Source organism: Diplotaxodon limnothrissa, linkage group LG9 (assembly GCF_057381915.1).
Source record: "Diplotaxodon limnothrissa isolate DT_005_m linkage group LG9, D_limnothrissa_male_GT1.1, whole genome shotgun sequence".
NCBI classification, from domain to species: domain Eukaryota; kingdom Metazoa; phylum Chordata; class Actinopteri; order Cichliformes; family Cichlidae; genus Diplotaxodon; species Diplotaxodon limnothrissa.
Window position 1 is genome coordinate 21,990,739 of NC_140604.1, and position 14,257 is coordinate 22,004,995.

The 14,257-nt window shown below is 42.0% G+C and overlaps 2 protein-coding genes across 2 annotated transcripts; one reads left to right on the top strand and one right to left on the bottom strand.

Annotated features, from left to right (window-relative positions):
• Positions 1 to 5,882: 5,882 nt before the first annotated feature.
• Positions 5,883 to 8,646, bottom strand: mrpl15 (mitochondrial ribosomal protein L15). Its single transcript, XM_085362250.1, has 5 exons — positions 8,499 to 8,646; positions 8,198 to 8,355; positions 7,188 to 7,353; positions 6,425 to 6,548; positions 5,883 to 6,306 (listed from the first exon to the last, which is right to left on the bottom strand). Exons 1-5 carry the CDS (start codon positions 8,601 to 8,603, stop codon positions 5,969 to 5,971), a joined length of 891 nt encoding a protein of 296 aa, XP_085218376.1. The 5' UTR covers positions 8,604 to 8,646; the 3' UTR covers positions 5,883 to 5,968.
• A 1,219-nt stretch (positions 8,647 to 9,865) lies between these two features.
• lypla1 (lysophospholipase 1) lies at positions 9,866 to 13,944 on the top strand. The gene is made up of 9 exons (XM_085362251.1): positions 9,866 to 10,199; positions 10,318 to 10,349; positions 10,454 to 10,519; positions 10,698 to 10,745; positions 10,837 to 10,907; positions 10,994 to 11,067; positions 12,796 to 12,897; positions 13,251 to 13,427; positions 13,517 to 13,944. Exons 1-9 carry the CDS (start codon positions 10,131 to 10,133, stop codon positions 13,574 to 13,576), a joined length of 699 nt encoding a protein of 232 aa, XP_085218377.1. The 5' UTR covers positions 9,866 to 10,130; the 3' UTR covers positions 13,577 to 13,944.
• The last annotated feature ends 313 nt before the right edge of the window (positions 13,945 to 14,257 follow it).

Below are 14,257 nucleotides of genomic sequence, written 5' to 3' on the forward strand. Positions count from 1 at the left end.
GTTTGCAGATGGCTCTGTTGCTGGCTGTCATCCTCCTGATGATGAAGAGTTATATATGTGGGCGCTCCTCCAATGGGAGGCCAGGAGGAGTGGATTTAAGGTGTGAATTCCAGGTGTGTTCTCAGGTCTTTGACCCGGCGACCCAATCAACGATTTTACGAAACTTTAGATTGGGGTCCGTGTAGAGTCTGTCTATACCCCACAGTTTTTTTAATCTAATTAGAAAAATAAAGTTTCACCCGTTTTATTGTCAAACGGAATAAACTCAAAGTCAACGTAATTTGTGTCTTTATCCACGTGTAGATGACACAATGGAGGTTCTGCACTGGGACAGGATTTATGTTTGTGAGGTGAAAACGTGACACTTTTATATCTTCTACATAATCAAAAAAGGTTTAAGACTTGTTAACATACTCAGATACAAACACGTGAGCTTTGCGCTCTTTAAATGGACAAAACAGACACACAAACACACACACACACACACACACACACACACACACCTTGTTGTTTTTACCTCTGACCCACCTATTAAACCCCCATTAGTAAAACCAAATCACGCCTTTTGATCAATAGTGCCTGAGGGCCAGGGAAGGAATTGATGAGCCCACATCAAAAGTTTTCAGGAGGCAAGGCTGGTTACTAATTACACTGTGTCTTTCAGCTCTTATCGGCCATCCACTGTCTTTATCAAAGTTCATTTTACACAACTGAATCAAACGTGATCAAGGCGCGTTTATAACGCGATTACTGCTCGCAAATGTTTGCGAACACGCACACAGAGAAAAGCGTTGATAGGCCCACACAAAGACCCATGATGAGCCATTATGCGGGACAGCAAGAAGGAGAAATTGCCCGACCTTATCGGTCTCAGCAAAAAGATGAAATAAACAGTGGGACAGGCTGACTGGCTCCCCGAAAAAAAGTGGATTGAAATCCTCAGACATTCAGACGCACAGAAACTGCAGTTGGCGCATCGCTCTCCAATTCCAGCTCAAACTGTCTGTGCCACCTTCTTTACAAAGTTTTATCCTAATTTAATTCCAACACACACACACGAACAGATTTTATTTAATTTGCTGCGAATATTAAAGCTTTCCTTCACACTTTATACAGTTTGTAAACGAAGAAAACTGTCAGGACCGCAGTTTCTTTACAATAACACACAAAAAAGGAAATAGCCACCAATTAAGTCCACGCAATGACATTATAGTGATAGCAGCAGTCATTTACAAACACAATGGGATAAAAGTGACTTTAAATGAATAGAAATGACCAGCCCAGAAACCCGGGAGGCTCGCGCTCCCTCTGTAATGCAATTGGATGCCATTACAGGTGCTAGCTTCCCCTTTACGGTTTCCATGAATGTCTGTCTTTGCAACTGACGGCATGCATTAGACAGACAATGGGTGCATTATGCAGACATTTGCAACTTTGAGTCTGCAATATATGTCTGTCTGCGGTCCTGACTCTCCACCATTTGAACTGAAGAAGCTTCTCGGATGAGAGGTGAAACGTCTTCAAGTAACTTAAAGAAGTCCAGACGCTTTTCTTTGCAAGCTCCTTTGACCAGTCTGCAATATACTGTGCATCCGTGAGACCTGCACCTGCTCTGCATTATCTACTTAGCAGAGTCACTTACGCGCAACTTTAAAGTGTAAATGTTCTACGGTGCTGTTTAAAGTACAGAGGGTTAATACACAAGGGTTTGCACTGATCTTAAGGCGAGTTCTGCTAGAATACACATATTGAAAACACAAGTGAGCCTCGAAATGAGCCCGTAATAGGAGGTTTTTTTATTTGCTTTTGCTTTGGACTTTGTTTTAACGTCGCAGTCAATCAGGTGAAATGGAGATCTTTAAGAAAATCAATAATGTGTCACGCAGGCAAACTCAATAATAGACGTAATTAAGGTGAGTTGTTTCAACCGTGTTCCCACTATTGGCGACCAAATATAAAACTAAGAGTCGAAACTGATAAGCTGGTATGTAGCTTTGGTAAAGAAACCAATAAAAAAAACAAAAAAAAAAACAAACAAAAAAACCCATGACAAATGTGGAGGTTATATGTCAGATTTAAAGTCGAATTACTCGTCAGAATAACTGGTGATTTGGTGGTGGGGGAGGTGGGGGTGTCCTTGTTTCACAGCTTGTCAGAATTATAGGTTGAATCCACATCCGCGGGGTAGAGCGGGACGCATGCTCCAACGTGCTGTGAAATGCGCTAATGGATTTAATCAATTACCTTGAATGGCGCAGCGTGAATACAATAATGTTAGTTTCGGCTGACTATCAGCGCGAACTGAGAGGGCTAAATATTAGACAACCTCTCTGTGTGTGTGTGTGTCCTTTTATTGTATAACCCACTCCAAACTCCACCACCAGCAGGGCTTTCCTTTGCTGAAAAATGTTTGAAAACGTGTTAAAAGTCCTTTATGTTTGGCTTTATTAATGAATCCTAATCTATGAGGTGACAGTAGGGTATCAGTGCATTGTATCATAGCCAAACAAGCAGCGAGCTGCCACTGAATGGGCACTATGCTTTCTGAATAGGGATTGTTCTCTGTGGCTTTCTGATCACAATGTGCCATTGTATTGGACAGAACTCATATATGGGACACTCCTCTCCTTCTCCACTTTGGATCAGTGATGATCAGGCTGGCACAGGTAGAGCTGTGCAGTCAGGACCTGTAGGAATACCAGAGGGCTACCTTATGAAGGGACAGGCCAGCAGGCTCTTGGAAACGCTGGACAATGCCTTGGTTGGATATTTACTAGATGTGGAGCATGCACTCATTTGGTTTTGTGGTTTTCCGCTTGTGGGCTCTAGTTTTCCGTCTCTGAAGGTGCTCCAACACCCATGCTCTTCTTGTACTATGGATATAAAGTGATTTAAGTTTGCTGACATGGAGACGCTTTCTTCGGGCTTCTGTCCAAAGGAGAAATCTGATCAAAGCCACAGAGGTGCAATGCAGGAGGCCCGTGTCTTGACCTCTGACACTGCAGCACTGTATTCTGCCTCGGCTTCACTGTCATCCCATTGACTTTCCTTACAGTGCCTCATTCATAAAGAGCTGCATTGTTTTATAGCTGGAAGGTGTGAAGAGGATATGATAGTGTTGTCTCAGGTGACCGTGATCTTCGCGGCGAGAAGCTATATTGCATTGTTGAAGTATTGTATGGGCACAGCAGGCCAGCTTGAGATATACTCTGTCAAGTCTCAGACACCATTCTATGCAGTGGTCTGGTTCCCCCGCCTCCAGCTTCACTTCTCAATCGCATGTTTGAGCAAATTCAACAGCAGATGAGGCCTGCAGGGTCCCGAGCGTCAGCCTCCACACTCCCCGTGTAAACAGCGCCCTGCCCGGCTGGCCCAACGTCAAGCCAGCTGAGAGGATTACATGCCCCCTGGTGTAGACAGGCTTAATGTGGCCTCATTAACAGAGCACAATGATGCCCCCACCTCTGAGCAGAGATAATAAGCAGAGCTCATCCAGACTTCAAACACAGCTCAGACAAACTCGGGAGCCCGGGTGGTTCAGAGTGTCCAGGCGAGGCCACGGAAGTTGAAGAATTTCTGCACTACTTTAAGTAGCAACTGCAGACTTTGTCGCCCAAGTGTGCCGAAAAAGGAGAAAAAGTGCTATTTCAGCATCTAGAAATGTGAAGATTTTAATGAAAGAGGACATGCACTTCACCGTGTAACTGAGAGTACGGCAAAAGCACAAACAGCATGAATAAAAATCCAGTAATATAATTTTTTATGGGACAAACTGTCTTGTAAAAAGTGCAAAGGAGGAAATTAATGTTTTAGAGGAAGCCTTTTTAAAGGCCTTCTGCTTGTCAGTTGACTTGTGTGTATGTGTGTGTGTGTGGCATTTTCGAATCTTATTTTATTTTCTGCACTAAGTGACTAATTAATGTAAGAAAAAATCACTGAGTAAATTAAACAGTGCTCTTGTGTTCACAGTATTAAATCACAGCCTCCAATTCCTCTGTCTATCTCCTTCCTCCTTAAACTGCTTTCTAACTTCATTTCATTTGTCTGTCATTCAGAGCTGCTCAGACTGAGACTGGCTAATGAGGCGAAGCTATGATCTCGTCACAGAAGCAGCTCCATTCTTTGTAAATTAGGAATTGTATCCTACACTGATAAGAGCCTTAATTGCACAACTGAGTTGACATCTTTTACTTTCCAGAGAGCTGAGCTTTGGACATTGGATGTCCTCGGTCCCACAGTTTGAAACCAAACTTGATCCCAGACCTCCGCCTCACACCTGTGCCCGGCACACAGCGGAGAAGGAGTCGTGCATTTAACTGTAATTAGCCCTGATTATTATCTGACACTGGCCTGAGACTTGCGAGACACAGCCATGCACAGCGTCTGTCTTAAACGGCTCATTCAAGGCAGCAGATAATCAAATCGATCTGCCGTGCTCAGCACCGACAACAATGTCTGAATGTTTAATTAAACAGTGTGAAATGGTTAGACTCAGACATTAGATTATTTGGAGCAGAAACCAGACACAAAACGCCAGTCTGAAACAAATCTTTTTAGCCAGCTGATTGAGGAAAATACTTGATTCCACTTTGTCATTCTTCTGTGCGAACCTTCAGGCAGCCACACGCTCACAGGGCTGATGTTTGTGCCTCTTTGCACATAACAAAAAAAAATTGTTTAGCTCGCTCCTTTTCTCTCTGTTGCTCGTCTGAGACCTGATACAAATTCAAAAGGATCTGCTGCTTTGAAGATAAGAGCTGTAGTTCTGCCATAAACAATGATTGTGCTGTTTCTTTCCTGTGGCGTGATTTATTTAAAGTATTATGCTTTAAGGATTTGGGCAGGTTTTCCTGGCAGGGCCGGCTGTGTATGTATCCACCGGCCGTATTGGATACTTGAGGATTCAGGAAAACACTCAGGGAACCACAAGGAAAGTCATCAAAGTGAAACCTTTGGCTCGTGGGGTGAAAATTTACTATTTCACTGAAGCTCACCTGAAAATTTATCTTTTTTTTTTTTAAACGCTTAACGAAAACTTTGCATCAGTCCTTTTTCTATTCTTGCATAATTAAGATCTGCCTGCATTTACTAAGGTGGCAGTGGGGGTGGGGGGTGGGTTTAAGACAAACACAAAGCTCGTGGTGGTGCACACACGCACAGGCATATGCTTCCTTTGATAAAGTGTTTTTATAACAGCACAAATTCTATGGCAGCCTCCCTCAAGACAATATCTGTGCAAAATACCAAGTTATTTATAGGGAGTGTGCCATTTCGACTCCAAAAAAATAAACATGTGCGTAATCGTGAGCTCAGGAGAGATGCGATGAAGCTGTAACCAGTGAGGTTACACTCCGGCACAGGCTTAATTTATAGTGCGAACAGGGGGCAAAATAGAAATCTCATCAGGATGCATTTGAGTTTTATTAGATATGAATGATGTCTTGATTCGGCTTTCATGTCTCCAAAGCATACAGAGGCAAGGTTGTATGTATGTTTTTTGCCTGTGATTGTGTTCCAAAACAGGGGGAGGGATCTTTTGAACGTCCACACCAGGATACAGCTGCCTGTGACTAATTTCAAACTCCCCTTCTAGGGCCTAGGCAACCCATTTCACAAGTAACACACATCACCAGGCATCTGTTTCCTGTTTTCATTCTTTGAGTTATCTTATTTTCCTTATTTCCCCCTCACCTGTTACAGTTCACGTTCCTTCCATCATGCAGCACGGGCCACGGTCGTGCTTGGACACGAGGCCGTCAGATGTTGGCCACCGAGTAGTACTCCTCATACGGTTTGTGGCATAAAATCGACTACATTTAACTGTATTAATAAAAGATAATACAGTGAAAAATATATTTTTCAACATAAAGTTTAATGGCAACACACAGACTACAGTTTTCCATACAAAATGAAAACGCTTTCAACACCCCCAGCTCCCTGTAAATAAACAGTATTTTTCTCCTAACACCTACGAACTGTAATATTTCATCAGTTTTTCATCAGTTGGTTTCAGGATCTTCTTCTCAGGCATGTTAACAACCCAGCCTGGAGAAAGGCCAAAGAAGATCTGTCGTATATCCTTCCTCATGGCCAGCATGTGATACAGTTCATCCTTTGAAATATCTGGCAGAATGTAACCATACTTCTGTGCCAGGGCTAGCCGGGCCTGCTGGATTTTGTCCGGGTCTGCCAAATAACCCCGGTTGTCAGCACTTGTGTAATAAGGGAGCATATTCTCCCCGGGCAACATTCGCTTTGGGATCGGCTGCCCACGGACAAAAAATGGGACAGGCTTGATGAGGATATCTGCAAAAAGTGAGAGCACATTTTCAGGCCTTTTACTTTAAAAAAATTTTTAAAAATAAATAATAAATAAAATACATCGACTTGGGCAAGTGGATAAGATCAGTCATTAATGAGTTACCGAGACTTATGGGATCGTAGAAACTGGTTGTGATGACCCCTCCGTTCCTTTCAATAGCAGCTATGGCTCCTTCAGTCGCTCTCTGAACCTCAATGTTGATTTTTGCAGCAAAAATCTCAGCGCCCTGGAACAGGACAAACACGTGAGCTTTAGTCAGAACTGGCTAAAATAATAACCTAAATAAAAATACTGAGGAGTCAAGACCAGCATCTTAATCTGTTACTGTCACAGTGACAACACTGTCATGTGGTGCCACCTACTGGTATGTCTACTAAAATTCTTCAGTTCTAACCAATTGGATAACCTCACAGTGATTTTGAAGCCATTCTTAAAGAATAAAACCTTTGCTGGTCAAACTATAAGCTGTTTAAATTGTTTTATTTGTCTTGCAGCAGCTATGCATAAAGTCTTCAGCTCACAGGCTCTACTGATGACAGAGAAAATACATTTCATCAATATTTAAGATGTTCTGCTCATAAAACAGATAAAGGAAATGAACAGGTTATCCATTAAGAAACCTTATACTTTCAATTTCCATAGAAAGGAGATCCTCTGGTGTTTGTAGCATAGCATTTATAATTTATTTAACATCAATAATCACGTCTCTCAAGTCTTGTTTCTGTGTTGACACTAAATACGCCAGGAAGTAGCTGTTTGTCCTCAGATGATTGTTAAATGATTTTAAAATCAGCTGTGATGACAAATCAAGCTTCCTAATTTTGCCTAATTTGATCTCTATGAAACAGATGAACAGATCAAAAACCTCGTCAACAAGCTGGACTCCATAGTCGCGCTTCAGGGGCTGGATTGTGACTCCTCTGGCGTTGACGAGCTGGGTCAGGTCTATAGGCTGAGTCGGGTCGACTCGGCCCAGATCGATCAGGTACTGCAGCCGTTTTAGCGTCAGAGGGTGGTACTGCGGACGGCGACTGAGGAGGAAGAAGTACAAATCGATATGCACTGCTCAGAAAAATGAAGGGAACACTCGATCATAGCAGCGTAACACAAACTGAGTTAAACTTCAGGGATATCAATCTGTCTAGTTAGGAAGTGGAAACCACTGTGAATTCATTCGAGGTGCACCTGCATCTTTGCTCTCTCCTTATCCCTCATGACTAACTTTTGTTTAATGCTACTGGCAGCATGAGATGGTAACTGCAGTCCATTCAGGCTGCACAGGTAGTCCAGCTCTTCCAAGATGACAGATATGCAAGTGACATCGCGAGAAGGTTTCCTCTGCCACTCGCCACAGTCTCCTTATATCTCCTCCCTTCAAAACTGTGGAGGACATACAAGGGGATGGGACATTACATGGGGCAGAATTTGATCTTTTGTGCAAGAAGGAGAGGAGCAGCATTGCCCATGCTCTACAAAATGACCTCCTGCAGGGTGCTCAGGCACATTTCTGGCTGTCAGACTCCATGAATGTGGCATGAGGGCCTGATGTTCTTCAGTGGAGTCTGTGCTCTCATCTATGAACAGAACAAGGTGCCAGTGGCAGACCAGTCACTCCAGGTGTGCACTCACAAATGGCAGTCCACCTACCACAGCATGACTCTAATGCTGGTATTAAGAGATCAGTGTGGGTAGTGCTGTGTAGATAAGGTGTACTGACTGACAGATAAAACAGGTTATAAATAAAGCTTTGTGTTTTCTGATCCGAGCTTGATGGCAACCAAGTGCATCTGTCATTTATGCAAATTCGGCGTGCCTCTTACTCAAGCAAGCACTCATCGATTAGCTTCACAGATAAAAGGCATTTGACGCCTTTACCTGTGCCCTTCATTGAATCCGTATTTTGGTATGGCCAGGTAAAAGGGGGTCTGCCCCCCCTCGAAGCCCAGCCGAGGTCGGTTCCCTCTCTGCCGCTCTCCTTTGTGTCCTCTGCCGCTCCTGTTGCCACCATACTGCCCTCTGCCCCGGCGTTTCTCCTGCGACACAGGAACATTTAGGACCATCTCCTCTTGCTTGCACATAACCTCATGAGAACAACTATCTCCGCTGGATTACTTTAGCTGACATTAGCTGCGTTAGCCACAGATAGCTACAAAATTTACGACAGATTAAAACTTACCGTTTGCCGGGCTCCTGGTTCAGGCCGTAGGTTCGCTAAGGTTATCCGCGGGAGGTTCTGCAAAACATCCAGTGCTTTACCGCCTGGTTTCTTAGGGAAAGACATGTTTCGGTCGCTCACATGTCAAAGGTAGCAAACCAAGGGCATAGAGGTCACGTGACAAAGACGGCAGCGGAAGTATTTCTCGTTGACGCTGTCACGTTTCAAAATAAAAGATTTGGGAGGTTTGGCGCTCCTGTTTTCCAAAATAATCCGTGTTAATATGCAATTTTTATTATTTAGAAAACAGCCAAAATGGTCTGGCTCACGATAACATTAATTAACATATTTTGAAAATGTCCCAAGCAAAAGCCAAACGTTGCCAGAATTCTTACTAATATTCAACATTCACCATTATTTTTTTTTTTACAACTTTTCCCGTAGTATTGTCTCTGCACACCACCACTGTGGATTTTAAATCAAACAATCAATATGTGCAACGACTAAAAAGTGAAAAATGACTTGGGGAGGAGGAAAAAATTACCTTGGGGTTGCATCAGGAATAGCATCCAGTGTGAAAAAAAAGTCTTCCAAGTCAAAACATGTAGAGCCACTTTCAGTTGCTACTTGTTTGTGGATGTTTCTGCATCCAGTTGTTCCATTTCATAGCCAAAAAGCATGCTCTGTTGGGTTGAGATCAGTTGACTGACTTGACTATCGAAGAGTATTCTTTGCTTAAAACTCAAACCTAAACAAAACTCTTGAGTTGCCTTTGTAGCTTGCTTTGGGTTATCAGTAATCACTTTTGCGGCATTTGGCTGAATCTGCGAAGAGAGTATTTGTACACTTCATAATTCATCCTGCTGCTTCTATCAGCAGTTACATCATCAATAAACGCTAGTGATCCATTTCCACTGGCAGCCATACATATCCACACATAACACTGCCCCCACCATTCTTGGCAGATAATGTGGTACACTTTGTGTTGTGATCATCCTGGTACAAATTCACCTCGGTTTCATCGCTCAAAAACATTTTTTTTCCAGATCTGTATTGGCTCTTTTGGATGTTTTCTGGAACAATCCAATCTAGTTACCACAGCTCTGCAGATCATCATTGTTCTTGGAAGTAGCTTATGTTTAAATATGTAAAGGTTCTTCTTTTTTTATTAGCATTATTTATAAAATTTTGAATTGTATTTCTTCAGCTGTGCAGTCACATTATCTGTAATTTTCAAATACAGAAGTGGGCTGTGGAGGATTTAACAGCCCTCAAAGAGTCGCTCATCGACATTTCGCTCACCCAATGGCTGATGTGCATTTGTAATCGGGCCGCTAACGACATCCAATCAAAACGCGGAGGGGGCGGGACTACGAAGCGTGCCTGTCTTTAGCGAGTAGAACCCTAACCGTCGGTGTGGTTGTTTTTAACATCACATTTCAACTTCTAAGAAGAAATTGACGACTGCCAGCAGGGACAGGGGGCAGCGATACTTTGACCTCCATGGTCGGTCGGTATTTTGTCCTTCAGCTGTTTTATATTTGAACGGCAGAGTTGGACAAATCTCGACACGGATTGACAACAAAGGGGAGGGCACCGTTATTAGCTAAGAACAGCTAACTTCTCCCGACATAACAGCTGCCTCAGCGCTGCATGTGCGGCAATAACATGTCAGCGCCCTTACCTGCCATTGTGCCTGCTGCCCGTAAAGCCACTGCAGCGGTGAGTTAACAAGGCGACACAGGTCATTCACATGTTAGTGAAAAAAGCAGCTGTTATTAGACAATAAAGAGCCTAGTTTGTACCAGCATGTGCGAATAGGTGTTGTTTGTTTTGACAGGTTATATTTCTGCATGGCCTTGGCGACACTGGGTATGTAGAGAGATTTGTTTACGTCTTGTGTGTAATATTGGTGTTCATTAGGACCCAAGACACTTTTGCTTTCACCTTAACTATAACTGTGTCCAAAATGACAGACATGGCTGGGCAGAAGCTTTCGCAGGCATCAGGATACCACATGTGAAATACATTTGTCCACATGCGTAAGTATTTAGAGCAGTTATAACAGGAAAAGCAGGTTTTGGGAAAGTTTCAGAAAGTCCGTAAGCGCTTTAAGTAGACTTGAATGCTGTATTAAAGGCTGTGAAAATGTATAAACCTGTTGACACATGTAGGGCAGTTAGGGCAAGCCATAATGTTACTCTTTTCCACTGATTACAGTCCCATCATGCCTGTTACTTTGAACATGAGGATGAACATGCCTTCTTGGTAAGCCTCGCAGTTAAGGAGCATTTTTCAATTGAGAGTGTGGCTGTTGCATGTCGGATGAGCCTCACATGTATCTGCTCCCTTTCTACAGGTTTGATATCTATGGGCTGAGCCCGAATGCAAATGAAGACGAGGCTGGAATTAAGAGAGCGTCAGAGAACAGTATGTTGAAAGAAGGATTTTGATCCTTTTCAGGCCTTTTCTTTAGTCATATTCAAACATAAGGGGTTTCCTTAATTTCATTTCAGTTAAAGCTTTGATAGACCAAGAAGTGAAGAATGGGATACCTTCACACAGGATTATCCTGGGCGGATTTTCGCAGGTAAGTGTGGGATGTGCAGGAATGATATGTTATATAACCTTGTTTTTTTTTTGTGTGATTTACAGGCAGTGTTATGATGGCGCATTACTGCCACTGAAAGTAAAAAAAAAAAAATCACTGGGTGAGGGCTGGTAACATCTTGCGGAAAATTATTTTTCTTTTAAGTTTACTTACATAAGAGAAAATTGAGAGAAAAACTGGTGATTTCATAGGAAGAAAACAGCAGATTTACCAGAGAAATGTGTCAAATTGATGAGAAAAAACGTGGAAAAGTTGTGCATTTAATTTTTTTTGTTTCAAGTACAAGATATTTACAGATTTTTAAAGTTAAGTTGGAAAGAAATTCACAGCCATGAGAAACACTAAAAGAATATGAACAGCACTTCCTTTTCAGTCATATTTATCCAGGCAGACAAAAAGCTACACTCAGTTCTAATAAAATATGTACTCCTTCGACCTGGAGTAACAGCACCAGTCGCTGCGTACAACTTTAATCTTGAAAAAACGCTTGATGCTAGGTGATGTTTTCTTTCAACTGCAAATGTGCAGTGAGGAAGGTGAGTATAATCATACGAACCACGTCTTTGGGTCCGTTAATAGTAAGCACTTATCAAGGAAATATTAAAGCTACTTTTGGTTGCTCCCTCATGCACAAGGTCGCCACATTGGGTCACTCCTTATGTTTGATTTGGCTGATATTTTACACCGGATGCCCTTCCTGATGCAACCCCAAAGGGATTTGTGTCTCCTTTTAGTTGAATGTGTACATAACTAAGCCATGGAGCCATAGTAGGAGGCAGTTATTATATAGTGTATTATTATGCTGTAAGCAGTTAATACAACAGCAGCCATCTAACATAGACTGAAAATAGGTTAAACACATGTACCGTATCTAAAGCTTAATAACTGTTTGTGTAATCTATACAAAAACGAACTAAAAATTGAACAATTTGTTCTTATGCTTATGCGCAGGACTATTTTTTTGCTAATCTGTTTCTTTCATTTGATATCAAACAGCACGATAACTGAAAAGATTAACTTGATTTAAATTATGGATGTATTTTGTGTCCAGGCACATCTTAAATTTAGGCAAGAAAAGCAGAAAAAACAACTAGGCACTGTTTTCATGTACTTTAGGCACTTAAAATACAAATAATTTATTTCCAAATAAATTATTTTAAAAGAACAAAAGAGGACTAGAGCCTTTAATCATGCAAACATACTCATGTTTTGACACTGCTAAATGAGCCTTGTATGTAAATGTGAATTTCCTTTATTTGACTGACAAATGTGTATTAATGAAGAAGTGTATTTGTCATGTTTCCTCTACAACCGCATTCTTTGTATTTGTATCCTCTAACAGTGAGAAAGGCCTGTAGTGTCACAAACGTTCTGACTTAGATGAGTTACTTGTGTTTTCTTGGAGCTGTCATACTTGCACTGGGAGTTGTTTATTATTTATTTAGTTGGGTATGTGGCCGTTAGCTCCCACCTGTGGATTATCCCATAGATTTAAAAGTCTGTTCAGTCGTTTATCCAATGAAAACTGACACACACTTAGGTTTTGCTATAAAAACTGGACTGTTTAAATCAATCAAGTGTGGATTAATCAAGTGCTGTCCTCAAGCTGAGGTTGTGTTGATGTGTAGTTGTAATCTGTTGGTGTTAGGCTTAGTATCTTTGTGAGAATGATGTTTTTTTTTGTGTGTGGTTTTTTTTTTCCCCCAGGGTGGAGCGTTGTCTCTTTACACGGCTCTGACGACTCAACAGAAACTTGCCGGTGTGGTCGCTCTCAGCTGCTGGCTTCCTCTCCACAAATCCTTCCCTCAGGTAGAAACATTTCTGAGGGTGCAACCTACGCTTTTAGACAGATCCACCTGAAATTTGTAGTTCTTAAAATTTTTGATAATTGACACTTCATAAAGTTGTGAATGCAAGTATTTTCTTTTGGACCGGTTAATAATAAGCACATATATGAGTGGGGTTTTATTTTACTTTGGGTTGATGTCTAATACATTTAGTAAGCACTGTATATATACATGTAATGCTTCAAATTTTTAATTTATTTATTTTTTTAGCAAACTACTCCTTCAATTGGATTACACTACCGGGATATCCCACAGCCAGCTCACATTCACTCATAATCAGATAATAAAAATAATCCTAATCTGTTCTATTCTCAGGCGGCTGCCAACAGTGCTAACAAGGACATGCATGTCCTGCAGTGCCACGGGGATGCCGATCCCCTGGTTCCCTACGCATTCGGCATCCAGACAGCAGAGAAGATGAAAGGTCTCATCAATCCTGCCAACATTACCTTCAAGTCATACCGTGGTCTACCTCACAGCGCGTGTCCAGAGGTGAGGGTGGGAATAAGAAAAAAAAAAAGGCACATTTGACCGTGGAGTTCCGTCTGAAATGCTTTTTGCATCTTTTTGTGTATTTACAGGAAATGGTGGATGTCAAGCGATTCATAGAAAAGCAGCTTCCTCCTATCAGCGACGAATGAACACGAGTGTGTCCGCTCACCTGATAAACATCAACAGAGTCCTTTGAGCTTGACTCCCGTGAGACTACACGGACTCGAGGACCACTGACTTACTTAATTAAAAAATAAAAGAAAGGAAAAAAAAAAAGAAACCTGCTGCTACTCATAGATAAGAACGGGGCTGTCAGCCTGCAAGAGGCATGACTGTACTGATGCTGCATACTGACCTGGAGCCACACACAACCCTCAGTGTTACAGTAGAGTAACTAACAGTAGTTGCTTGATTGTGAAGCTACTTTTCATTGAGACGAGCCATTTCTTGCAGGAATTGTATGTATTATAACAACTAGGGCTACATTTCATGGTTTAATACCTACTCTCTCACAATAAATGGCCTATTGTTAAATGTTTTTCTTTTTCATTAATGTAGCTCTGGTCTGGTGATGAATTATTAATTAAGGCACATCGCCAAGCTAAAAGGTCAAATATTTATTGCTGCCAGCTTCTCAGATTTCTTTTTTCCTCCCTTTAGTGGTCACCACATTGAATCATCTGCCTCCATCTCCCCCTATCCCAGCGTCCTCTGTCACACCAACCCCCTGCATGTCCTCTTTCCCCTCATCCATGAATCTTCTCTGAGGTCTTTTCCTCCTGTCTAGCATATTCAGCATTCTTGGTCAAGCATATCCACTATCCTTCCTC